Source organism: Plecotus auritus (genome assembly GCF_963455305.1).
Source record: "Plecotus auritus genome assembly, chromosome: 1".
In the NCBI taxonomy this organism is placed as follows: Eukaryota; Metazoa; Chordata; class Mammalia; order Chiroptera; family Vespertilionidae; genus Plecotus; species Plecotus auritus.
In genome coordinates, this window is record NC_137770.1 from 147,302,303 (window position 1) to 147,329,757 (window position 27,455).

The 27,455-nt window shown below is 38.6% G+C and overlaps 1 protein-coding gene across 14 annotated transcripts in view; it reads right to left on the reverse strand.

The window, feature by feature from the left end:
• CACNB2 (calcium voltage-gated channel auxiliary subunit beta 2) overlaps positions 1–27,455 on the reverse strand; it is a gene marked incomplete at its 5' end in the record, with an annotated part of 387,111 nt that overhangs the window by 115,109 nt on the left and 244,547 nt on the right. For 10 of the 14 annotated variants that reach the window (XM_080640722.1, XM_080640726.1, XM_080640718.1 and 7 more), the window contains one exon: positions 10,433–10,552. In XM_080640722.1, coding sequence (XP_080496848.1) covers positions 10,433–10,552 — 120 coding nt within the window. Of the gene's footprint in view, positions 1–10,432; positions 10,553–10,751; positions 10,820–11,365; positions 11,928–27,455 lie in introns of those variants that run through there. The other 4 variants (XM_080640731.1, XM_080640728.1, XM_080640721.1 and 1 more) reach the window with 3 other exon arrangements.

Below are 27,455 nucleotides of genomic sequence, written 5' to 3' on the forward strand. Positions count from 1 at the left end.
AAGCCTGAGTTCTTGTCCTAATTCTGCCATGTAAGAGCTCAATGGCCTTGGCAAGACCCTTCACTATCCACCCTCAATTTCCTCATTCACAAAATGGGATAACTCTACCTGCCCTGCCTTCCTCACTAAGTAGTTGCAAGCACCAAGCATAGTAAATCAATGGGCGTTAACTACTGAAACACTGTACAAACATAAGCTATAATTATTACTTGCTGATGACTCAGCTACCAGGATCATTAACATAAATCCAAGATTAAAACAACAACAACATCATGATTTACAATAGAGCTTAAATGTCTATCAACTGATGAATGGATAAAGAAAATGTGGTATCTCTATATAATGCAATATTATCCAGCCTTTAAAAAAGAAGGAAATTTCGTCCCATGCTATAACATGGATGAATTTTGAGGACATTATGCTAAGTATAATAAACTAGTCACAAAAGGGCAAAAATGATTCCATTTAGGTGGGGTGCCCAGAGTGGTCAAAATCATGGAAACAAAGTAGAATGGTGGCTGCCAGGGGCTGGGGGATGGGGAGATGGAGAGTGGTTGTTCAACAGAGAAAGTGTTTTAGTTTTGCAAGATGAAAAAGTTCTGGAGATCTGTTCCTCCACAATGTGAACATAGTTAACATTACTGAACTGTATGCTTCAGAATCGTTGAGGGTAAAAAACACACTATAGTGTGGTGAGGGTAAGATAAATTGGAAATAACTGAAATTTAAATAAAATTAAACCAAAAATAAGAGCCTTTGTTGGCCACCTCAATTAGCAATCAATCTTGCTAACCTTAGAAAAGCATGTTGCTGATTAGTAAAGGCTTTGCCTGCAGCCACATTCTTATATCAGCGGGGGCATCTCTAATCCCACTGTCCTTCTCCCTCTCCCAGCCCTCCCACTCAGCAGTGCTGAGGCCTCTGTTCACCATTCCTACAGCATCTGGCTCATACTGCTGTTAGTCTAACACTTATCACATTATTCTCAGTCAGTGACACACATTCCTGGCATCTACATTAGACCATGAGCTTCTTGTGGGAAAAAAACCACATCTAACATATCTTTAATTTCCCTTCCTTTAGGTTCCAGCTTCATAGTACAATACTACTCATCAAAGGTTTGCTAATTGAATAAATTCTTCTCTTCCACAATTTTCAACATCTGTCATTTAGCTATTGGTGGGGCAAAAACTCAGGAGCAGAGAGAGGTTTACTATTTTCAGCTGTGCATGTAGGTTTGCGTTGTTCCCCGTTCATATCTGGTAGAGAAAAAGGAGTGGAAGAATCATGTATTTATAGCTGTGTTTATAATGATATAACGAAGTTGTTCAGTGATAGCTCTCTAAGAAAAAAAAACTTGAGCTACAATGTTTATAATAATCCTCCCCAATCCATTTATGGTTTTGAAATAGCCAGAAGTCTTTATTATATTAACAGTCCTTATTAGGGTTCTTACATGAGAGCACATTTTAAATGGGAGCAAGCCTCAGCCCTCCAGAACTTCCATTAATAAAAACCATAAACCACTGTAAGAGAGCGTTAACTTAGAATATTGGGTTCTCTTTAAAACATGTAACTCTTACCCATCAGAAACTTAAGACTTGTTCATAGGTAGACTTGCCAAGATAAATATGACCATAAAGAGAGAACAATATGTAATTTTATTCCTAAAATACTCAGGTATTACTCAGAAGACAGCATATAAAATGAGCAAGAAAACATGTTAACTCATTCTTGATAACTGACCCAGGAATCTGGACCAGTGAGATTAAGAAGTACAGAGCACGCCTTGACTCTCAAGGGAAAAAGTCTAGTTCAGGAGACAGGACACACGCCTTAGTCACAGGGATGGACAGGGATGCAATCTGACCCGACAGGGTGAGCTGCTGTGAAGATCAAGTGAAAAGAGTCAATGCCAGTCACGTCCCACTCAGGTTGGCAGCCATTGGACATCACAGATCTGCCGTACAGCACTAATCACCAAGTTAGAGACAAATAACTCAAATACAATATGACATATGGGATAGTGTATAGCGACCATATACAACTAAAGAGGAAATGAAAAGAGTGGTTTCATAACTTCTAAGACAAATGCCCCATTAGACAGTGAACTTGAAGGCAGGAGCCTTGTGTTCCAGTTGCCTCTGCCCATCCCAGTCCCCTGACTGAGCCCTGAGCTTGACACAGGCCAACTAATGCAATTATCACTGGAACCACGCCTGAGCTTCACAGATAACATATCAAAAGATACAACAATCAGTATGCAGCAGAGATGGATCTAAATACCCAGGTTTCCCTGAGTTGAGTTGTTGTGATAGAAAACACATGACTCATGGTATCTAACGTATTTCCTATCTGACCCTTTACAGAAAAATCATGCCAACCCTGGACTAAGGCTTCAAACGTGGGAGGATAAAGTCAACATTGACAGAAATAGGAAATGTGGAGAAGAAGGGGTTTGATGGAAAAAAATGGGAAGCTCAATTTTAAATGGGTGTCAGAAAGGCTAGGGATGCCAAAACAGGGACGATGTGAGATACTAACAATAGGGAGCGAGGTCAGGGGCAGAGGTGCAGACAAAAGTGAAGCCAGGAGGAGGGTGAGAGTAAAGGGCAAGATGGCAGTGGCTTACAACTCGTCATGGAGGTGAAGCTCTATCTTCAAAGAAAAACTTCCATGGAAGGAAGTCCTAATGTATCAAATGAATGGAGAGACCTGCTTTGGCTGCACCCAGGAGGAATTCACAGACCACATCCTGCTGGGCACCCTGTGCTTCTGCAGCAACTCCTGAGGAACCCATCAGTTTGAAAGCCAATGGCACGCCGGAAGCAATAGAAGCCGGAGGTCAGAGTCTAAACATTGGGTTGGTTGGACTTCCACACTTCAGTGGAGGGAGCTAACAGCAGCAGCAGAAGAGACTGAAAAGAAACTAGAGAAGCAGTAGAAACAGGCTTGTGTTGTAGCCAGCACCTGCAAGACAAAATTGACTTAGTAGAGAAGAAAAACAAGGCGAGGCTTCCTGAGAAGTCAAAGGAATGTTTAATAAAAAGGCCAATAAACTTATTTAGAAAGTCGCTGGAGACCATCGGTAGAGAGACAGAGACAGAAATCAGTCTCAAGGAAGTGGGGGAAGGAATGGAATTGGGGGATAAAGCTTGTGGTAATGAAGTTTGACATTAACAGAAAGAGAAACATGGGATGAGAGGGAAGACAGGGTTATCTGTTTTAAAAAGTAAAAAGACATTTCTTCTTCCAAAGAGATTGACCAAAAAACTTACATGCATATATGCATAACCCATGGCCACAGACAATGGTGCAGTGAAGGCCTGAGGGGTGTGGGAGGCAGGAGCTGGATGGAGGGGGTCAATGGGGGAAAGTAGGGAGACATCTGTAATACTTTCAACAATAAAGATAAATTTTAAAGTAAGAGGTAAGAGAGGGAAAAAAATGGGTGTGGCAGATCGTTTACAGAAAATGGCTGTAACAATTCCCAGGATGGAATCATGTCTTAGTAGCTCAATACTGACTATGAGCTTAGCCACATGGCCTGCTTTGACCAATAGGACATTAGCTCACATGGCACTAGGAGAGACCTGAATGTCATTCACTGTTCTCTCTCAATGTGCTTGTAACCCTGAGCCCAGCATGAGGGTGAGCCAGCCAGCCTGCTGGGGAGGCGAGGCCACCCAAAGGAGAATGAGACACCCAAACTGGCAACTGCCAACCTGCAGACGCATGCAAGAGGCCATCCTCGATCACCTGGTCACCAGCTCACCTGCCAGCTGGCCACTGATACATGGACGAGAACTGTGACCTCAGTAAATGGTGACTTTAAGCCAATAAATAGAGCAGTTTGTCCTGCAGCCAAAGCTAACTGAGAGAATGAGTGAGGATTTTTCTGGTGTAAAAGATGATATAGGAATCAGTGCTGTAGGTATGGCCTGATCATAAGTGCTCAAAAGTATTTCAAAATGCAATATCGACAAAAGCTTTGCTTTTTCCTTTTATATCTTTGAAATTGTCTGTAATGAGCAGTACTACACAATAAATGTTGTTATTGTAAGTACTATACTTGTCAACTAACCTTGGAGATAAGAGGATATGACTGTACCTAACCACTCATACTTATGAGTTGACACAGAAGCTAACCCAGGCCTAAGTGGCTTTTGCACACTTTTTATTTCTTACAGGTAGAAAAAACATAATCTAAGCTAGTGTGTATTTGAACAGTAAACGAACCTTGGAAGCTAGAGATATTTAGCCAGTTTTGTAATTCTGTTTTGTATGCTATGAGCAGAAGAGAACTGACAAATTTTCAATACAAAAATTAAAAGACAGCATTGAAATCAATGATGGAAAACTAATGTTGGCCAAAATATTTTCCTAAGGCTGTCTGCCATAATTGGTGTTTTCTATTATGAAATTTCTCTGCTGGATTTTATCTTCTACCAATTAAATGTCTTTGTCCGATGAGACACCATTTACTTTAATACATGTTCTTTAGAGTCTCTCCAACAGTGTATCTTGTAGGTTGAAGAAAGTATGCAATACAGGCATAAACGTATACTTCTCGCCTTTCTCCCACATAATTTTCTCAATAAGACCCATTTGTAAAAACATATTTAACATTTTTTTAAATAAAAGAAATTCATCTTTATGTTGAAGGTGAACACACACATTCATGTTTCTTCTGAAAAGGCTGCATCAGGGGAATTATTTCCAATTGGGTAGGATTCTCCCCTGTCACAAGAAACATTTTTTTCTCTTCTATAGTATGTTTATTAATAAATATGGGAAATAAAACATGGTCAACTGAACATATGCAACCTCTTGAAAAAAATTTTTTTCAAAAAGTATAAACCCACAAATATAAAGAACAGAAAATGAGAGTAGATCAAAATGTCAAATAAAGAAAATTACAGACAATGATAATTAACAGAGTAGAAAGAGTGAGAATATAAAATACTAGGAGATCAGGGACCCCTCTCCGGGGACACTGACCAGACTGAAAGAAAAGACACCCCCAATCAACTACCCTATAAAGACTGACAGTCAAGAAGCTTTCTCATCTTGTTCAGAGCTGCTAGTCAGCTTTACAATGTCTTGCTCTTAATTATGAATGGACAGCCAGAAATCAAACCTCTGAAAAAGTTTCCAGTTTGTAAAAATAAAATTAAATTTTAAAAGTTTAACAAATAGGAACAGTCCAGAAATCTTAAAAAAACAACAACATTACACCCATGCAATAAGAACAGGAATCTATAAAAGCAGAGATGAGAAGCAAGTTCTTGGGACTTAGACATGTTCAATAATAAAAATTCCAATAGAGCCCAGCCAGTGTGGTTCAGTGGTTGAGCATCGACCTATAAATCAGGAGGTCACGGTTCAATTCCTAGCCAGGGTGCATGCCTGGGTTTTGGGCTTGATCCCCAGTGTGGGGCATGCAGGAGGCAGCCAATCAATGATTCTCTCTCATCATTGATGTTTCTCTCTCTCCTTCCCCTCCCTTCCTCTCTAAAGTCAATTTAAAAATCTTTCCAATAGAAATGGTTAGAAGATAAATGGAGAAAAATTCAGATAGTGGAGCAAAAAGACAGAGGTCTGAGTACAAAAAAAATAAGTATAGAAGAAGGCTCTAATCAAATGTCTGACAAAGGAGAGAACCAGAAAAAGAGGAAAATGTAGTGGAAAAAAATATCCATAAAAAAAGAAGTCACTTTCCAGAACCAAAGTGACTAGCCCTTCACAATGAACATGTGTATGAGAAGCCAGACACAATAAATAAGACCCACACCAAGGCACAACTTCAAAATACCAAAGGAAGAGCAGTTCTCAGTATGTTATAAACCAGTAAATTAAAATTTTAAAACCACATTCAAGGACCAAATGACGTTGGCAAACATATCAACAGCGCTAGAGCTAGAAGACAGTAAAATAATGTCTTTAACATTCTGAAGGAAAATGTTTTTCATACATAAATACTATACCCAGCCAAACTACTAATTAAATGTGAGGCTAGAATAAAGACATTTTCAAGTTGGCAAGATCTCAAAAAAGTAACCTTTTTTCTGGAAGATTCCATATTTTCTTGCTGCCAATTATTTCCTTACTTTGGCCTTTACTTACATGACTTATTGAGCCTTGGAGGCATTTCCCTCTTCTCTATCCCCCACATTCTATTTCATAAGCTAAACTCCATCTGACCATCCTGTAAAGCCTAGTTTTAAGCCACCTCATCCAAGAAGGATTTTCTGTTCCTGCCAGCAGGGTGCAGTCTTTTCCTCCCAGGCTCACAGACTCTCTACTCCAGGGAGGGACTTCTGTTTTACCTCTAATCAGCACGCTTTAAAGCCAAACTCTTCTCCCTAAACCACAAGTAGCAGTTTCCTGCAGGCAAAAGTCCCTGTTTCTTCTTCATGGCTCTGTCTCTTCAGTCCCTCTACTCAGCAACTGTGACTAATACAAGTTCTTTAATATGGTAGTCACTCACTGATAAGAGAACAATGGACTTAATATTTCATGTTAATCTATAGTACAAAGAATATAGCACTGAACCTAGTTCATCTCTGTGCCAATCCCATCCACATCTAGACTTCCCATCTCAGAGTCCCTGCGTTTAGGGCAGAAAGGATCATTTTGGGGAAGGAGAAAAGAGATCAACCTTCTAGTTAAGAAAACATGATCATATGACCCAGCAACTTCACTCCTAGATACACACAGAAGAAATAAAAACATATGCTCATGCAAAAACTCTACACAAATGTCATAACAGCATTATTCACAATAACTAAAAGGTGGAAACAAACTCAGATGTCTACCAACTGATGAATGAATAAATGAAATGTGATACACCCATACAATGGAATATTGTTTGGCAATAAAAAGGAATGAAGTACCGATACATGTTAGAGCATGGATGAATACTGAAAACATTATGTAGGTGCAAGTAGCCAGTCACACCAGACCACCTACTGTATGCTTTCATTTATATGGACCATCCAGAATAGACAAATCTGTGGAAACAGAGTGGGGTAGTGGTTGGTTGCCTAGGGCTAAGAGGGTTGGAAGAAATGGAGAGTAACTGCTAATTTAGAATATGATATTTCACTGGGTGGAGGGGTGGGTAATAAAAATATTCTAAAATTGATTATAGTAATGGTTGCATAACCCTGTGAATATTAAAAAAACCCGAATTGTGTTCTTTGAATGAGTGAATTATATCTCAAGCTGTTTTTTTTTAAATGATCAATGTGGGAATAAATTAAATTCACATATTACTTGTCTTTAAGGCATAATCAAAGAGCACCAACTTAAATAAGGCAAAATATGCAAAATATGCCAAAACTGGATCAAAATGTGCACTTGTGATCAGAAAACACCAAGTTAAAGAAAAGTCATGTTTGTTGATATTTGCCCCCAAATTAATACAGAATCTGTTCACTGTAAAGTTTACTAGTTTAAGAGAAGACATAACAAAGTGTAGTGAAAAGTACTGGGTTTTACTGGAAGCACAGTGTGCCTGGTTATATAAACTTTTGTAGGTCACTTAATTCCAGAAGGCATGTCTCTAGTTTCACTACTTGCTAATCACCTTATTTCACAGGCGTATTCTTAAGGCAATTAATGGATAATGTAGTTCACATTTATAGTGGGGCAGGATCTGCAAGTGCCACTGAGGTTTATTCCAGGCATTCACACAGACCTATTGAGCATGATCTTCAGGGTGAATTAAAGCACCCACTTAGAAAATCTTCCTGTTTGAGAGATGCTATGATTACAAAATAAATCTATAAAACTCTTGGTTCTTTCCAAATGGATGTGCAGTGTTTTAAACTACCTAAAATTAAATGATGAATTCATATATTTTTCAACTTTAGAGCTGCCTTTTGAAATAGGTCTCAAAAAGGTATAATGATATAAAGGCATGGTGGAGGGGAACAGATAAAAACAATCTAATGGACGAGCCAACTACAATCCCTCTTTGCATTTCGTCTTCAAGGATACTGAAACTAATAAATCAGATTTACCAAACTATGATTTTAACATAAAGTAAAATCCTAGTCCTATGTTCTTTCAGAACATATTAAAATTCACTTACCCAGTTGAGTGCATCAAAGTTTTAAGATATTGACCCAATTTTAAGAAAGGAAAATACTAGATGCTAATAAACTACGTTCACTAAACATAATAAGTAGCCCTTCAATTATTTTTGCTTTTGTTTTAAATTCTCTTTATTTTCTCCCATCTTCTACATCATTTGTAACTATAGACTTTTTCTGTCTGTATGATGAGCAACATGAACCTGGTTTGATTTAGGACCAATACTAGTATTTTGATCCATGCTGGTTTGAAAGATACTTAAAAATTCTATGAAGCTGTGCCACTTAACTCAGGACTTGTAGCAGTCATGGACAAAACTGTGCCAATCAGAGAACTGAAGACTTTGAAAACCAAACCTATTAAGACCTTGGATTGTATGATGATGTGGTATAAACTGGAGAAACTTTAATTTTAGTATGTGAAAAATCACATGAATAAATTAGTGCAAATAAAACACTGTTTCTGGAATACAAACTTATTTTTTATCTTGGCTTTTCTCTTTGCACTTCGGTACAAAATGTAGAATGTAGAATTCAGCTTCTCAATTGCAACATTTGCTACACTGCAAACTTGTGGCAATTAGTTTCACTCGAATACATTCATTAATTTTCTTCACTGTTTAATTTCACCTACATAATTTTTATTCTAATAAAATTTAACAAGAGATCTACCCTTTACAAATGTTTAAGTGTACAGTACAGTACTGTTAACTATAGGCACAGTGTGGTACAGCAGTTCTCTATAACTTATTCATCATGCCTAACTTTATGTGTATTGAATAGCAACTCACCATTTCCTCCTCCTCCAGGCCCTGGCAACTCCACTTTCTGCTATGAGTTTGACTACTTTAGATACCTCAGATGAGTGAAATCACACAGTGTTTTTCCTGTGACTGGCTTATTTCACTGAGCATAAATGTCCTCCAGTTTCATCCATGTTGTCACATCATAATGTTTTAAATGATTAACTTTGGTAGAGCAGATGACCTGATAGCAACTGGGCCACACCTGGCTTCATCAGCTCCCTGCTCCTCTGGGTGGTCTTGCAGTCAAGACTATATCACACCTGGAGATGACTTCCCTGCCCCCTGAGGTGAGCACACTGTTTTGGTGTATGGAAACACTGCTTCTTAAAAGTCATGGCCTCCTGGCAGTTCCTCTGTAAACTGTGATGGCAGCTGTGCTAGAGGTCATGAATATTACATAAGGGCTGTCCATGTTTTCAAACCAGAATCTCCAAGCCATGATTCCCATAGCAACACACCGAGTTTTTACTCATCTCAGAGATGCAGCAGCCAGCATAAGTATTCTAATGTTACCCTGGATTTTTTTAGCAAGATCAACACAGTACTTCTTTTTCAAAGCAGTAATTCTTCAAAAGAAAACCAACAACTGTGTTCAGATATGTTCATTTAAAAGTTATGGAGTATCACACACACCAAGATACCTTAAAACTGAACAACAACCTAGGGATGGGGAACGTCCGACCCGAGGGCCATATAAGGCCCAAGAAATCATTTGGTCTGGCCAAGGCATTAGGGGTGAGTTCATTAAATGTTTGACCAAATATAGCAGGCTAATTTTTAAGCTGATAATTTTGTATGGCCCGAGAATGATGTTATAAATATCCAAATGGCCCTTGGCCGAAAAACGGTTCCCTACCCCTGCTTTAAAATGACTATATGGGAAAAAGAATTCAATTCATGACAAATAGTGAAATCTAATAGAGTCTCAGCTAAATTCTGTACTGATATATTTCATGTCTGATTTCCAGTTCCCCTTCCACATACATATGCACTTTATTATTATAGGATAGAAGAAACATTTTCAAATAATAAAATCCTTTGTTGCTTTATTTTTGAAAAACGCAATATGAACAATTTTTTTAAATATAAGAAAATAATATTATAAAGCACCTATGGAGTAAAATTTGGGGGAAAGATTATTCAAATAAATACTAAAATAAACATTAACTTGAATAAAGTTTGTTTTTCTGAACAGAGAAATGGTCTGCTGAAAATATAAGGTAAAATCATTTTAATATTAGATACTGTTTTTTTCTCCTGGTATAATCAGGAATCCTTTTGTGTGTCTTAATGAACCATATGCCATGGACACAAGTTGCTTGAATTATAAAGTAACATGGAACACAAGACCACTCATATATCACACTTCCTTTTTCTACCAAGGAAAGAAAATAATCTCACTTTCTGTACCTCTTTTAAACCAGAAAATGAAATACTGTAAGAACTCAAACACACCTCCACAGGTGGTCCATCATGGGCCCAGCACAACTGGCAGAGGAAGAGCTTGGCAGGGAAAAATGATTTTACCTTTGCTTTTTCCAACTGGGCCTGGGCCTGCCGCTCTGCTTCTCTGCGCACCGCCTCCCGGTCTTCCTCCAAAGACACATCTGAATCGGATGGACGGCTGGTGTAGGAGTCTGCCGAACCCTGGGAAGGGAAATTTACATTTTAAAATAGATTCCATCCATGATGTCTGCGTTGGGAATGTTTCATCGACACTACTGTTAGCTTCCTAGATTTTGCCACAAGTTCCTGAAAAGAGGAGAAAATAATCCACCTCGTGGCAAACCGTCTAGAAAAATCATGCTGTGGTTTGTAGACCATTCACTAGGGTAGCTGTGCCTACCAAGTTACCATCCTTCCCCAGCTTTATGTGCCAATTAATGTCCTTTCTGGAAGACAGAACAAGTTCCTTTACGATCACACCAGCTCCGTGGTGCAGTGCAGAGCTGAAGGGCACAGATGGGTTTCAAGGATAGCTTCAAGAACAATCTGCACGTAAAGCAAGTAGTTACACCCAGAAAGAAGGCACTGCTAATAAAACACATACCCGAAAGGTAAAGGAGTTATAAACCTGAACTCTCCAAAACCTCACCACTGTGAGCTGACCCCACTTTCATCTTAAGCATCCTTTTGCACCTTTTTATTCACCTGATACATCCTCTGACAAAACTGTAAGACAACAGCAGTCGGCTCCACGCAATCTTTAAGCAACACATTTTTTTTTTTAAATACCTTTAAATAGATATTAACAAAACCTGTCTGCAGAAAACACCTGCCCGGGATTTATCTCCATGACACAGGAAAAGGAGCTCAGAAAATTACAGGACTTTCCCTGGCTCCCGCTCTTGCAATCGGGATCATATTACTAAATAAAGGAGCCCGTGCCAGCTCTCACTCCAATAACAGCAAAAGCAAAGGCAAAATAACGTCTCCCCACAGGAAAGCCCTGGAGCTTACACAGATATCCGAGTTCTTCAACCTTCCTCCCTTGGCTCTTTTCAGAAGCCTGATCCAGGTGGCCTTCATTAGCCAGACAGCGCCTTTCCCATCCGCAGCTGCAGCCCCGGGCACGGATCCTCAGTGCGCGCTGAGCCCTGCGGAGCAGCCTCCGCTCCTTCCCCAGCCATGCTCCGGCCAAGCCCCTCTTCTCAGTCCCTTTCTGCCTCCGGGGCTTTCACTCCCTACCCCGGAGGACTCCAATCCGAGGGGATTCTTATTCTTCCATTCCAGATGGGAAAACAAACACTCGAACGCTTCAGGTTGCTTTAAAAATAAAGAACACCTCAAGTGCGTTCAAAGACAGGCACCAACTCGTTCTTAAACTTAATGTATCTTCCTACCCTGAAGAGTCTCTTCCTGCTCATAGATTGCTAAAGGAAATTGGTTGCAAGAGAACCTTAAAAAAACACACACACGAAAAAAAAACCACACACCTAGTGCAAAACGTATGCAGTGACATTTGCAAGTGCAAAGTTCAAGCCTTATCTTCAGAGATCTGGAGGGGGAAGGCGGACGACGCACTCACCGCACTGGGCATGCTCCATAGGTAGCCTTTTCAGGCGGATGCTCACATCACGCACACTGTTAGTCTATGTCAAATTGCCATTTGCATCCGAAGTGTAAACAGCTGGAAAGGGTTTTGGTTCTATAGTAACAGGCACAAGGTCTGTTTGTCATGTTTATGTTCCAGATAAAACATTCTCTCAATAAGACAGCATGTAATCTTTTCATTTAAGGATCCCTTCCCATTAACCTGCTTACAGAAAGTCCATCCTATGCCACAACACAATACATAGATAATATTATATACAATATTGGAAAGCAAAAATCAAATAATGCTCAACTGTAATAGCATACTGCTCTTGCTTGCTTGTGACTTCCCAAGCAAGATGCAAGAGAGAAGTTTTCACATTTAATTAGGACATGAGAGTAATCACAGCTCCAAGCCATGAGTTTCACGGAGCTCAAAATGACTGAAATGCTTCTCCAACTGAGAAACTACCGCTTGAAATAAAGTCACTGGAATACATAACTGTGTGAATTGTTATAACAATAATTATGAAGAAGATTCAAAGCTTGGTTGGTTTATTAGCTTGAGTTAGGAGTCATGAAACAGTTTAGTCCAAATTCTTCTTATAAATAAGACAATTGAGGTTTGAGAAGGAAATATATTTAGGTTTTTAATATCCTGTTGTAGTGGAATTACATTTTTAAAGTTTATGAAGAAATACACGTTTTCTTAAACAAAATTCTATCATTGCCTTCTAAGCTGCATTTTTGTTGGAGTGTAGTGAGGGAGTTACTTGGTAAAGTTTTATGTAAATGAAAGAAAATCATTCTTAAGAATTTCTCCCTTTTTCTCCTTCCTTTCTTCTTTCATCCTTTCAACTATGGGCTAAGACCAGTTTTCATGACTTCAATGTTAGGAAATACAGTAGGAGTTTTAGAACAAAAGTAATAGATTGAATGCAACTTAATTGCGGTATAATTACATAAATTGATATTAAAAGGATTACTTCTATTGTTAGCAAGTGAATGTAAAATGCATGGAGGATACAAAGTTCATTCCAATTTTTTGTTTAAGTAAAATTCTGAAGGGACATATGAGTCTTTCTACACAGACACACATGCTAAGAGGCTTCCCCATCTTCTCAGAACATTCTCTATAGCATGGGTAGCACAGTAGAAAATTACCAAGAAGCACAATTATGCCCCATAAAGGGCCTCAGGCCCCACTGTCACTGCGCTGGCTGGCATTTTAGACCCAATCACCCTGCCAAAAGCTCAGGTCACACCTCCTCGAGGATACACAATTTCTGTCATAAAGAAACCCATAATGACAGGAAGAGGATTAACACACACAATGCATGCGATCTCTCCCTTTTAAACAAAATAAGATTTTAAAAGTCCTTTGCTAATAATCAGGTGTAGCTTTTAATTGCACAGTCATTTTGAGACCTGTTCCCAAGCTTAAACAGCTAAGTGGTTTAAAACGAAACAAAACAAAAACCTCTACATCGACTTTGGCAATTATCTTTTGAATATTTGCGACACTATATTAACCTTTTACAATATGAAGTATGACCATGAACTGTAGCTTATAAACTGTTTAGTGGAGTGGATAGGAGCCACATTATTTTCACATCTTGTACCTGTAATAATAGATACTTTAAAAATATTTTTCATTACAGAAGTTACATATCCCATTGTAAAAAGAGGAAGACACAAATGAGGTCACCTTATATACCCTCGCACCAAAGAGAGCCACTATTAAACAGTAGCACGGGTAGCCTCCAGAGTTCCTGCAATTTTGAAAGTCACCCTCCCAACATGTGCATTACAATTAATCTCCTTCCTTCTGGGAGTGTGGCTACGTGCAGTTAAAAGTGATGTATCTAATTAAGCTTTGCCTTTGGTACTATATGGACTTTCTGGGTCATACTGCCTCAAGTTGTCTTTAGTCAAGAACAGCTGGCAATCATTTCCATTAACTCCAGAACAGGTTCATTACAAGATGTACCCTTGATCTCTCGAGTTCCTACTGGCCTTTTGTGGTATTTGTCCTTACAGGTACATCACATGTTCAGCTACCCACATTTCTTTTTCTGCATCTCAATGTTCTTATTCCTCATTGTACGGTCCCAAAATACAACTAGCACCTAATGTCTACCAATAATTCATTCAGAATCTTCTATTTTTATCCTCAGAACTCTCACTCCAAATATGTGTTCTTTGCTTTTAGGAAATTTTATTTTAATGGGATTAAATTATACTTTTAGCTACTCTTCAAATTCTGTTTTTTCCCCTCTAAACACTTTTATGTCAAGTATTGGCACAAAAATTATCACCTTTTCCTTTAAGCATTTTTGTTTTGGTATTTATAACTTGCTTTTTTGATGTTGTACTCTTCCGTTTAACAGTCATATATTTCCAGCATCAGTTATCTTCAGCGTGCTCTTGTTTTATCTTTTAAAGCCAAAAGAATGAGAGTCATACACCTATTCAGGAGTGATATTTTTGATCCCAAATTGTTCATCTATTTCTGTGCAAAATTTTCAGATGAAGTCTAAAACAAAGCTCTTGGGCAAAATCAATTTCTAAGAGTATCCTAAGGTTACCAAATCCTAGACAAAGCTATGTCCAACCAAAATATATCAGGCTTCAAATGACCTTCTCATGTAGAGGATTATGCTAAATCAATGGCAAATCTGACTTGTTTCTTCCTGACCTGCCATGGGATAGACAGACATCCACTGCCATTCTGGTCAGACCCACATTTTTAAAGTAAAGCAATATGAGATAGACTTCTGTGAACAAGGACTGAGGGGAAAGGGTCTGTCTCTTGTATTGTCTGCTAGTGTTGGCTGGGGGTGATAATTCTTTAATTTCTCCTATTGTCATCTCTTTCCACACTTTAAAATAATTAACTTTTTTTTTTTCTGTGAAGAGATCTGGATCTCTCTAAGAAAATGAATTGCTCTTCATGCTTTGTTGGTTTATTCAGAAACAAAACCATGCCCTTTTAGGTTTTATGAGTTCCCTATAAATGTTGGAGATTAAGCCCTTATCAGAGATAACATTGGCAAATATGTTCTCCCATGCAGTGGGCTTTCTTGTTGTTTTGTTGATGGTTTCTTTTACTGTGCAGAAGCTTTTTATTTTGATGTAGTCCCATTTGTTTATTCTCTCTTTAGTTTTCATTGCCCTAGGAGCTGTATAAACCAATAAAAAAAATGGGTAACGGACCTAAATAGATACTTTTTGAAAGAGGACATACAGAAGGCCAAGAGACATTTGAAAACATGCTCAAAGTCACTAATCATCTGAGAGAGATGCAAATCAAAACAACAATGAGGTACCATCTCACACCTGTCAGAATGGCTATCAACAACAAATCAACAAACGACAAGTTCTGGTGAGGATTCAGAGAAAAAGGAACCCTCGTGCACTGCTGGTGGGAATGCAGACTGGTGCAGCCATTGTGGAGAACAGTATGGAGTTTCCTCAAAAAACTAAAAATGGCCCTAACTGGTTTGGCTCAGTGGATAGAGCGTCGGCCTGCGGACTGAAGGGTCCCAGGTTCGATTCCGGTCAAGGGCATGTACCTTGGTAGTGGGCACATACCCAGTAGGGGGTGTGCAGGAGGCAGCTGATCAATGTTACTCTCTCATCGATGTTTCTAGCTCTCTATCCCTCTCCCTTCCTCTCTGTAAAAATCAATATATTTTTTAAAAAAAAACTAAAAATGGAACTACCATTTGACCCAGTGATCTCACTTCTAGGAATATATCCCAAGAAACCAGAAACACTGATCAGAAAGGATATATGCACCCCTATGTTCATAGCAGCACAATTTACAATAGCTAAGATTTGGAAACAGCCTAAGTGCCCACCATCAGATGAATGGATTAGAAAACTGTGGTACATCTACACAATGGAATACTATGCTGCTGTAAAAAGGAAGGAACGCCTACCATTTGCAACAGCATGGATGGACCTGGAGAGCATTATGCTAAGCAAAATAAGTCAGTCAGAGTAAGATAAATATCACATGACCTCACTCATTTGTGGAATATAATGAACAACATAAACTGATGAACAAAAACAGATCCAGAGACAGAAACATCGATCAGACTGTCAAACCTCAGAGCGAAGGCAGGGGAGGGTGGGGGTAAAGAGAAGAGATCAACCAAAGGACCTGTATACATGCATATAAGCCTAACCAATGGACACAGACACTAGAGGGATGAGGGCATGAGCGGGGGACTGGGGGAAAATGGAGGAATAAGGACACATATGTAATACCTTAACCAATAAAGAAAAAAAACATGCACTTTTCACTGATAATGAGCATTTCTGACACTAAAAATTGAAGGAAAAAAAAGTGCTCCTGACACTACATGATGTAGGCTATCGAGACAAAGCTCATTTTCATTGCTACTGTATACTTCAGTTTGCAATTGTCACATCATTTCTGCTCAAATACATCTAGTAATGAAATCTCATATGTGACTGGCCTACCTTTTGGCTTAATGTCAAAAATATTAGCAGAAGTAAAGGTAATCTATGTAAGTTCATTCCTGTGTGGTACTTTTATGATTGTGTAAAAGCTAAAATGATAGCTTCAATTTTCTGAAGAGCATGGGAAAATTTATAAACTTTGTGTGGTTATAGTATGTATTGACATTGAGTTGTTCTGAAAAAAAAACAAAAAAAAAAACAAAACACACCACAAAACCAAAACCATGCATTTAGAACTATAAGTGCTGTAACTGTAAGTTAAGTTCTGAGAATATGATTGTGAGAAGGATTAAAGATTTCTTTCCAATGTGGAGCTTGATATTCTAATGGAAGAGACTACTTTTAAAAAAAAGTTATCAAAAAACAATTATAATGAAAAAGAAAACAGGCTAAGATAAAATAATGGTGGTGGGAAGATGCTAGTTTAGTTAGGATATGACACTAGGAGGTGATATTTAACCCAAAGGATAAAGAAAAAAATTAGCCCTGGAATATTTTGAGAAAAGAGATGTCTAGGCAGAGAGAACAGCATATGCTAAGGCCCTGGACAAGGAATGCTTAGTAGTTTGAAAAAGTGAAAAGAAGTCAGTATAGGTAACATGGTACTTTTCAGGAGTATTTAAAACCTCTCCCCCACCGCTCTCCTCTCTTTCTCATCCTACAGGTAGATACATATTCAAGCACACCTAGAATTGGGAATCCTTTCTGTTTACATAGCATCACTTCATAGAAAAACTACTTACACATATTTTATTTTCTTAATTAGAAGTGGTATTTAAATTGCCAGTAAATTCCACTTTATTGGAACAATCACGTCTTCTGAGATTTAAACAAAGTTCTTTGATTGTCTTCCTTCTATATCCAGTACTATCTCTTAAAGCCTAGAGTCAGTAAATTTTTGAGATTGTTCTATATTATGCTAATAATGAGGGCAATCAATTTATTTCTATTAGACTATGTATATGAATGATAATAATTGCTAATTTTTAGTGAATGCATACACTGTGCTAGATAATGTGTTGATTTGGAAACATTAAATAATTAATCTAATTATCTCCATTTTTACTCATTAAAAAACTGAGGCATAGAAAAGTTAAGACACCTGACTAAGGTTATAAAACTAATAATCAATGGAGGTTGGAGCACTCTGAATTCAAGTTCCATGCATATATCACTTCTTAAAAATAAAAGCTAGAACATATCTCTAGCTGCAACTGATATCTCTATTAATCAAAAACATCTCTGTCTGTCTTTCAGGGACACTTATAACCATTTCTAATGGTCATAAATGTCATGATGAAATATCTTTGCTAAATTTGGTTCTCTCTCTCTCTCTCTCTCTCACACACACACACACACACACACACACACACACACACACTCACACACACACTCACACATACACACACAGCTTCTCAAATTTATCTTCCCAAAAGGCAGTGAAGATACAATGAGGGTTCAATGAAACACAGATAATTTGTCAATGTAATGTGTTTGGTGGAAAAAAGGATTCAAAGAGTTGGCTGCTATCCTGAAATTTTCCTCACTGCAAAGTAGCTCAAAATTGTAAAGCATTCTTTTCATTATTTATATACAATGGAAAGTACATAAGTAGAACAAGAAAACAATGTAAGTCAAGAAACTGGCTATTTAAATTTTTCTCTCTTCCCTGAAAATGAACATAACTTGGCAAGCTGGCCTTCAGTAGCCTCTTTGGCAGCTGATGTTGCCTGGAGCTGGCTGGAATTCATGTGTCTCCCGAGTAACCTTTCAGTTCAACAGGAACAGTTGCTGGTGTGCAGCACAGAAGCTGAAGGTATTAAAGAGTGAAAACCATAGGTCTAAAGTGAGGGTATGATGGCAATTTATATTTTGTATAAGAGCCTCTGTACAATATTTGCAAAATTTGACAGACAAAAAGAATCTTTCTCCCACCCGCATATTTTTATTGACATTTAGAGAGAAGGAGGGAGAGGGAGAGAGAAAGAGAAACATCAATATGAGAGCAGAACATCGATCAGCTCCTCCTGTACTTCCACTATCAGGGACCGAGCCCACAGCTGGGGCATGTACCGTGACCAGGAATCACACCAGAGGCCTCTTGGTGTACAGGATGATGCCCAACCTACTGAGCCACACCAGCCGGTAAAAAAGAACCATTTTGAAAAAGTTAAAATTAGATAGCCAATTTTAATATTATTTTAAGTTTGGATTTCAAGCATAGGATAGATAATTGTCCTTCCTAATTACAATACATCAGTGTGTGTGTGTGTGTGTGTGTGTGTGTGTGTGTGTGTGTGTGTAGGGGGATTTAGGCCTTTCAAATATATTTATGGATGGTGATAGATGACAAGAATTTTTCATTCTAATATCATTTCTTACAAAAAACGTAACCTTTCAGTCATGAGAATGGGAATGAGCAGGTAAGAAGCAGAAAAACAGTGCCTGGAAGAGGTGGACTTTCTCAAAATATTGCTAACACATTAAATGAGAGAAAAGGAATGAATGAATCATATGTAAGAAATTTTTGGAATAGGAATTCATGGTGGGTATAGAAACTCTGCATGGATATCACTACCATTAGTCTTTCTACTGAATAATTCCAATCAGCATACATACATGTAGTATTTCTCATTGCCCAAGAAAACCTTTCCTTAACTCCATTTTCTTGACAGCTCCTACCCTATTTCTTTGTTCTTCTTTGCAGAAAAAAAATGCCTCAAAGAGGTTGCCTCTACTCACTCCAATTTTTACAATACATCATTTATCTTCCAATTCTCTCTTAGACCTACTCTTCCACCACTCCACCAAAACTACTCAAGGTCATCAATGATATGTGGCTAAATCCAGTAGTCAATTCTCAGTGCTCATCTTAACTTAACCATCAGTAGCATTTAGCATGGCTATTTAATATTATTCCATGTTCTTTATTCACTTTCTCAACTTGGCTTCCAAGAAATCCCTCTCTCTCTCTCTCTCCTTTTACCTGTTGCTCTTTCTCTTACCTGTTGACTGCCCCTTCTAAGTCTCCTCTTCCACTCATTTCCTATACCCTCCACTAATACTATACAACCTCCTTCTTTCAGCGCCAACCTCACTGGTCTCCTTGATGTTCCCCACAGGTATCAGGAATCGTCTCTCCTTAGATTTTCACATGCCTGCCTATCATCTCCTTCAAGTCTACTCAAACATCACCTTCTCAAAGTGGCTTTCTGGGACCATCCTGTTTAAAACTGTAATCCTACTGCTCTCCCCAGTATCTCTAATCTCACTTACTCTGTCCTACTTTTAAAAAATAGTGCTTTTACTTTCTAACATACAATATATAATTTGTTATGTTTACTGTCTAGTGTCTATCTCCCTCCAATAGAATAAAACATCCATGAGGGCAGAAATTGTGTTTTGTTTTCTTCACTCATTCATTCCAGTGCCTAGAATAGTGCCTGGCACAGAATACATGCTCTGTGAACATTTGTTGAATGAAAGAATATGGGTTACTAGAGAGAGCCTATTCTCCTTCATGTTCTACATCTAAGCTCTTCCACTATATGAAGTCCCTTTTAGCATTCTTAAACATTTCTAAATTTTCCTAAACATTCTTATGCCTCTTCCAAAAAAAAAAAAAAAAAAAAAGCATCAACAGTAAATCTGACTGACCCAGAGTGAGTGGCCAATAAATATTTTCTATGGTGAGTAAAATAATCAAGCAAAGATTTCAGCCTGAAGATACAATATTTGGTGTTTTGTAATAAACCTAAATAAATACTAAATTCATTAACTTAGTGTAAATGTTAACTATAGGTCAGTTGGTTAAATAAACCTGTTCCATAACAAGCAAACCACTCACACAAAAAAAGTAATTACATTGAAAGTTTATAGAGCATCCATCTTCCAAGGAATTTAAGAGAGATTTTATATTTTGAAAAATATGATTAATGCTTATGTTCTAGGAATCTTCTTTTCCCATTAACTCTACTTCTTCCTTCCAGGGACTCAAAGTTCCAATCCTAAAGCTGCTAATGACTCATTGTATAGCCAGAGGCAAGTCATGTAAGCTTTTTTCCAGGCTTACCCCCACAAAATGAGTATGCTAAATCAAAGCTACTAGAAGGAATATTCTTGAAAATGTTCTTGCATATGGTTCAAAATTGTAAACATGACATACTATATGACTCTTTACTTACTGACTGCCACTTCTCATGCAGTACCCTACCAGTATTTCCATGGGGATAGAACTTAAATTCATAGCAGAAAACGTGACCATACATACTTCTAGTAAGACAGAATGTTTAAGAAATCCAGCCAGCAAGGAGGAAGATGTTTTTCCTGGCAATTTTGAGTAGCATATTTAAAGGAAGGCAACTGACTAACTAAACAAATACAAAATTCTGGGACAACTTCGTGGGCTCTCTACGACTAAATAAAGGTTACATCAAAAGATGGCATGTCCAGCTGTGAGCCTTTCCTTGTGTGGCGGAACAATCATACAGCAAATCTTGGCCTTTCAGGGTGAATTCTGCCAGGTGGCAATGAACGGTCAATCCAGAGACATTTAAGGATAGTAATCATAAGCATCCTCCAAGGAACCACACAGCTGTGAAAAGGGATATGATTTCAGTCCTTAAAGATCTGACCTCTAAAACTTTCTTTGCACATACAGAAGTTACTATGCTAACTGATAAGAAAACCTGTAAGAATTCAATAGATATAGACAGAGGTTATGAATTTAAAAAATCACTAACTACTCAACTAGTCACAAACATCTAGAAGGGGTGTTCAGCCTCACTAAATTAAACACAACCCCATTTCCTCATTAAATTAGCCCTATTTTTGGCAAAGTACCAATTCACAATGTTGTGAGGAGACATGAAAACTGATGCTTTCCCATCTTGGTGATTTTGTGACTTTCATACAATCCTTTGGGAAAACAATGTTCTTTTTATTTGTAACTAGATATGTAGACTAACACATGTCTAGAGTAATGATTTCACTTCTGGGACATAGCTTACAATTCTTAAATTATGGTCCATACACTTAATAAATTATACAAACCTTAATAATAGTTACAAGGCCAAAGAGCAAATAGACATATTTATAATGATTATATTTGATGAAAAATATTTAAAAGCCTGAATCACTTCTAAAAATACATACACTTATGTTGGTAAAAATACTGAGAGTACACAAAAATGACAGGAGAAATAGGGTTGGATTTTTTTTCTTTTTTTTTTAATTTCAGGGCTAATTTAAAAACTTTTCTGTAATGTTATCATTTTTATGAATAGAAGTAAAAAGATCTTTCTTATTAGAATTAAAATGTCTAGCAAAATACCCTGGAAATATTTTTGGTGTTGCAAAAAATAGGGTTTTCAGAGACATATTTTCTCTAATTGGTTGATTTAACCTTGATAGTTTTTTTTGCACGTGGGGAAGGAAACAAAGACTTTTTATGCCCATTGAAAAAATGTTGAATTATATCAGATAGGTTACAAGAATTAAAAGAAAAGTACTTAGACATGAAATGCTAATATTTTCAAGTATTGTGTTACTCTATAGAAAATGTATTAAGATAATTATTTTAAACATCCATAGAAACATGAGGGCTTGCTCATATGACTTTAAATACTTTTTTTGGTACCAGGTTAAATACTTAAGCAGGCCAAATGACTCAGTAATTTGGTAGTAAATTGTTAATATTCTGCTCTAAGAGGCTCACCTTCCAGAAGGAGATGACTTCAGCTCAGAGAGATTTTACATTAAAAATAGGCTACACGATCAGGGATTTGGCTGGAAGGCACCAGTGGAATGGAGCATTTAATAATAAAGCACCGCAAAGTACCCTACTGACCTAAAACAGTTAATGCATCCCTTTAGCAGCTAACCCACCTTCAGGGGTGATTTAAGAATGATAGAGACAATCTGGTTCACACTAATGTATGTTAAGAAGTAGGCTGCTCATTTTAGAATGTTTCGCTGGAAATATAACCTAACTATTGGTTATGTTAATAAAAATACTGATGTTAGAAAATCCAGATAATGTTAAGAACATTTAACAAAACATGGGACATAGACACTTGGTAAAAAGCAATTCATACAATATTTGCTATTTCAGAAATAAGAATTTTTATTGCAAATATTCAATACATAGTATCATCGACTGAATATGGCACCATGTATTGAATATTTGCAATAGAAATATTTACTTCTGTATCCCCAACATTCAGATGTTGAAACCTAAATGCCCAATGTGATGATATTTGGAGGTGGGGCTTTTGGGAAGTGATTAGGTCATTGGGGTGGAGCTCTCATGAGTCAGGTTAATGTTCTTATTAAAGAGACTCCAGAGAGTTTTCTAGGCCTCCTTCCCCCATGTGAGGACACAGAGAAAAGGAGGTCGGACATCTATGAACCAGACAGCAGGCTCTCATCAGACACTGAATCTTCCAGGGTCTTGATCATGGACTTCCTAGCCTCTAGAAACGGTTAGAAATAAATGTCTGTTGTTTATAAGCCATTCAATCTCTGGTGTTTTATTACAGCAGTCCAAATGACTAAGAAACATGCTCTTTTAAAAGTTTAAAATTATATTGAACTTTAATGATGGCAAAACTTTCATCAAGCCAGGCAAAATAGCTCGGCAATTTGGTAAAGATTAGAAAAGGCCTGCTACTGAGCACCGCCTGATACCCTTTCTCTACGGCTTGGTGACTATGTTTCATGGGCTGGTAGAGCATGCATATCTCTCTATATAAAACCCTAATATGCAAATAGAACGAACGGCAGAACCGAACAACTGAACAACCAGTCACTATGACGTGCACTGACCACCAGGGGGCACGTGTGGAACATGGTAGGCATCTGCCGTGGCGGGATGGTGGAGCAGGTGAGCGGGGACACCAGACCAAGGTGGGGCGCCGGTTTCTGTCATCAGGGTGAGCCTCTGGTGGTTACTGAAAATTCTTTGCTCCCGCGTGCCGTGGTCCCCCTGGTGCTCGCACCTGCTGCTGGCACCAGCCCTGCTCACACCACCTCCTGGCACCAGAGCCACTGCTCACGCCCGCTGCTGGTGCCCAGCACTGGCCCTGATCACCCTCAAGGGCTTCTTGACCTCCCCCTGCTCCTGAAGGACAACAGAGGCAGCAGCCGCCACTCTCACCCACTGCTGGCGCCGGCCCTAATCGCTCTATGCTGTCAGGGGGTGCGAGTGGGGCCGGCGCCATCAGCACATGGGAGCGGTGGTGGCGGGAGCAGGGCTGCCGGCAGAAAGGGGACCAGGGGCCACGGTGGGAGGGGCAGGGCAGGGGTGTGGAGGATGGACCGAGTCCCACCCCTATGCCCACCACAGCCCACAGTTCCTTTCAAGGTGCATGAATTCATGCACTGGGACCCTAGTTTTATATATCTGATGATACTACTGTTAAAAGAGACCTCAGACTTGGACTCTCCAAATCAAAGACACACACTAAGTCTTCTACTTGATTTAAATGACAATCTTTTAACGTTGTGTGTAACTAAACATTATTATTCTTACCTCCACCTCCCCAGCATACAGACCTCAGAATGCAGAGCTGATGCTGGGGTTGGGGAGTTAGGTTTTCTTCACCTTCATATCCCCAGTGCCAGTGCCCACCTGGGGAGAAGACATGACTGATTTAAGCCTAGTGAGGAAGACAGACATTACAGAAGAGCACAAATAATTACTCTGTGACCTTGGTGATTACTGTGAAGGAGAAGCACAGAGTGTTATGAGAGAATGTACAGGGAGACTAAGAAGAGGCTTCCACAAGGAAAAGCATATTTAGGTGTGTTTTTTTAATTTCTTTATTGATTAAGGTATTACATATGTGTCCTTATTCCCCCATTACCCAACTATCCCCCCCACTCATGCCTTCACCCCCCTGTTGTCTGTGTCCATTGGTTATGTTTATATGCATGCATACAAGTCCTTTGGTTGATCTCTCCCCCTTACCCCCACCCTCCCTTACCTTCCCTCTGAGGTTTGATGGTCTGATAGATGCTTCTCGGTCTCTAGATCTGTTTTTGTTCATTAGTTTATGTTGTTCATTATATTCTATAAATGAGTGAGATCATGTGATATTTATATTTCTCTGACTGGCTTATTTCACTTAGCATAATGCTCTCCAGTTCCATCCATGCTGTTGCAAATGGTAAGAACTCCTTCTTTTTTACTGCAGTGTAGTATTCCATTGTATAGATGTACCACAGTTTTTTAATCCACTCACCTGCTGATGGGCACTTAGGCTGTTTCCAAATCTTAGCTATTGTGAATTGTACTGCTACGAACATAGGGGTAGGTTGGGTTTTGAAGTTTGCAGGCAAACATTACAGAAAGAGGAACGGGACAATGTTCTAAGGCAGACGGACCAACTTGAAGAGGAGGATGATCCAGGAGCTAGAGCTTTCTCAAAAGAGAAAGGCTTTTGAGAAAGTCAGATGGACATGCAGTCAGTATTTCAGGTATGAGTTGATGCATTCTATTACAGAGGGAATTAAATTATGGTGATACCATTATTTCCTTAATGTCTTCTGCATGAGTATATGGAATCAGCTTAAATGACTCATCCTCATGCTTACAGCCAACCATTGTTTCAGTAAACACCTGCTCCATGCCAGGCACTGAAGATTCCTGTCCTCAAGTAACTCACCATACCGGGATCAACTACTCGTTGATATGTTAAAAACACAAGAGCCATATGTTTTACTACATAGAATTGAAAATCATAAATCAAACAAAAGATCAATAAAACTAGAAAATGTATCAAGCATTGATAAAGCATTTATTTCCTTCATATAGTAATATATTTTGGAACTCAATAAGAAAAAAACCAACAATCCTACAAAGAAAAAAAAGAGGCAAAAAAAAAAAAATACAAGAGGTATTCACAGAAAAAGAATGCCCAACTTTAGTTATGATGTTTTTAAAAGGAGCAAAAATCAAAGAAATACCAGTGTTTGTATCTATAATAATAAAAGTGTAATATGCAAATTAGACCTGACGTCCTTCCAGACGAAGCCGGGGCCGCGAGGGAAGCCCAGGTCTGGGGCGTGTTTGCTGGGTCCCGGGTGCCAGAAGGAAGCTGGTGGCGGCAGCCAGGGGAAAGGAAGGCCTACTCTTGCACGAATTTTGTGCACTGGGCCTCTAGTTAATATATAAGAATGTTCATTATGGCATTATGTGTGTTAACAAATGACATTAAATGACATAACTGTCCACCCATTACTAGGGGAGTGGACAGTTGCATCCAACTATGTGGCATCCATATGATGGCATAATATTCAGACATTAAAATGAGTAAGACAGGGATTTATGTATCTAGAAATATGTGCAAACAGGCAACAACCTCCAAGATATATTTAATAGGTAAAAAAGAAAAAAGAAAGAGGCAAAACAGTGGGTACTGGTCTGCTCTCAGTTATATAACTATTATTTTTAAAACACATACTATGTTAGTATCCAGGCTATCTCTAGAATATTTAAGTGGTTGCACATTACAGTTACCTGGAGAAAAATCTCTGTGCCTGAGACATATTCCAGACCAATTCAACCAGAAGCTCTGAGGGGCAGAACCAGTCAGCAGTCTTTTTCAAAGCTCTGCGTGTGATTCTATGGTTCATTCAACACTGAGAACTTCTATGCCTGGACACCCAATGAACTGGTAACAATGGTTTCCTTGGAGGAGGACACCTGAGGCTGTGAGTGTGTTTGTTTGTTTACTGTATTCATAATACTTTAAAATTTTTTTAAAAATAAAATTTCTAGGTCATTTTTCTATAGAGATTTACAAAATCCATATGTTCAATTTTTGTGGTAAATTTCCATATATACAGCCATTACTTGCATTTTTTTTCAATTGAAGAAGAGGTATACTTTATTTTTATGATGAAAAATATTCAAGTTTCTCCCAAGATGTGTCCACTGATACTGGCAATACAACCCAGAGGCAGGAAGCTGACCCTGATTATTGCAGGCGTGGGTGGGCGGAGGGTGGGGCGGAAACAAAGGGCGAGGGGTGTCTCAGAATTGACCCAGTGAATGACTAGAGAACTCGGAGGGACCATGGTGCCTCTTTGGCCCTGTTAACTTAGCTTTCAGAAACACTTTTTCCCCTTCTCCCTAAATGCCTTTGTAAATTTCCAATGTTAAAGGTAATAGATTTGACATAAATAACTAGCATTTAAAACGGCAATCTATCAGCTACTCACTATTCCCCTTTCCCTCTTCTCACTTTCTGGCACACCATACAGGTATTTATGGATTTATTTATGGCTCGACTCAGCCACTAATATGTAAACTCCCTGGAGACAGGGATTCGTGCCACTTTTTTTTAGTTGAATTTCCAGTACCTAGCAATAGAGTCTGGTACACAGAAGGCACTCAATAAATATGTGTTGGCTGAAAATGAAGCTGCTTTGTTATTCATCTCAATGAAAATATTGCCCACCTCTTCCACTTCCCCACCACAACCCTAGACAAACCACTAAGCTTGTGGGTAGATTCTTGAAATAGCATTCTCGTAGGTCTTTCTGCTTCTGCCCCGACCCCCACCCCTCTATACCCAGTGGCCAGATTAACCTTCTTCAAACCTGTTAGATCACATCTCTCCCCTGTTTAAAAGATTCCATTTCTTCCCCCATTTCACTTCAAATAAAACGCCAAACTCCTTACCTATACAATTTGGCCTTTGTTACAGCTCCAAACACATCTCGTACCACTTTTCCTTCACTACCTTCCAGCTGTGACCACCACCTTTTCTGTTTGTTTTTGTACATAGCAAACTCTCTCTGCTTTAGAACTCCCACTTCTGTTTTCTCCCCTGCTTGCAACTTCTCTTCTGTCTCCTGCTACAGCTCTTTTATCACACCATCCAGTTTATTTTCTTGGGAGATTCTTTCAGATTATGAATATATTTGTTTAGTCATTGTTTACATCTGAATTATCTGTCCTACTCCCTGGACCCCCAGTTAGAATTCAAGCTCTACAAAGCAAGCTGACCCTTTCGTCGGA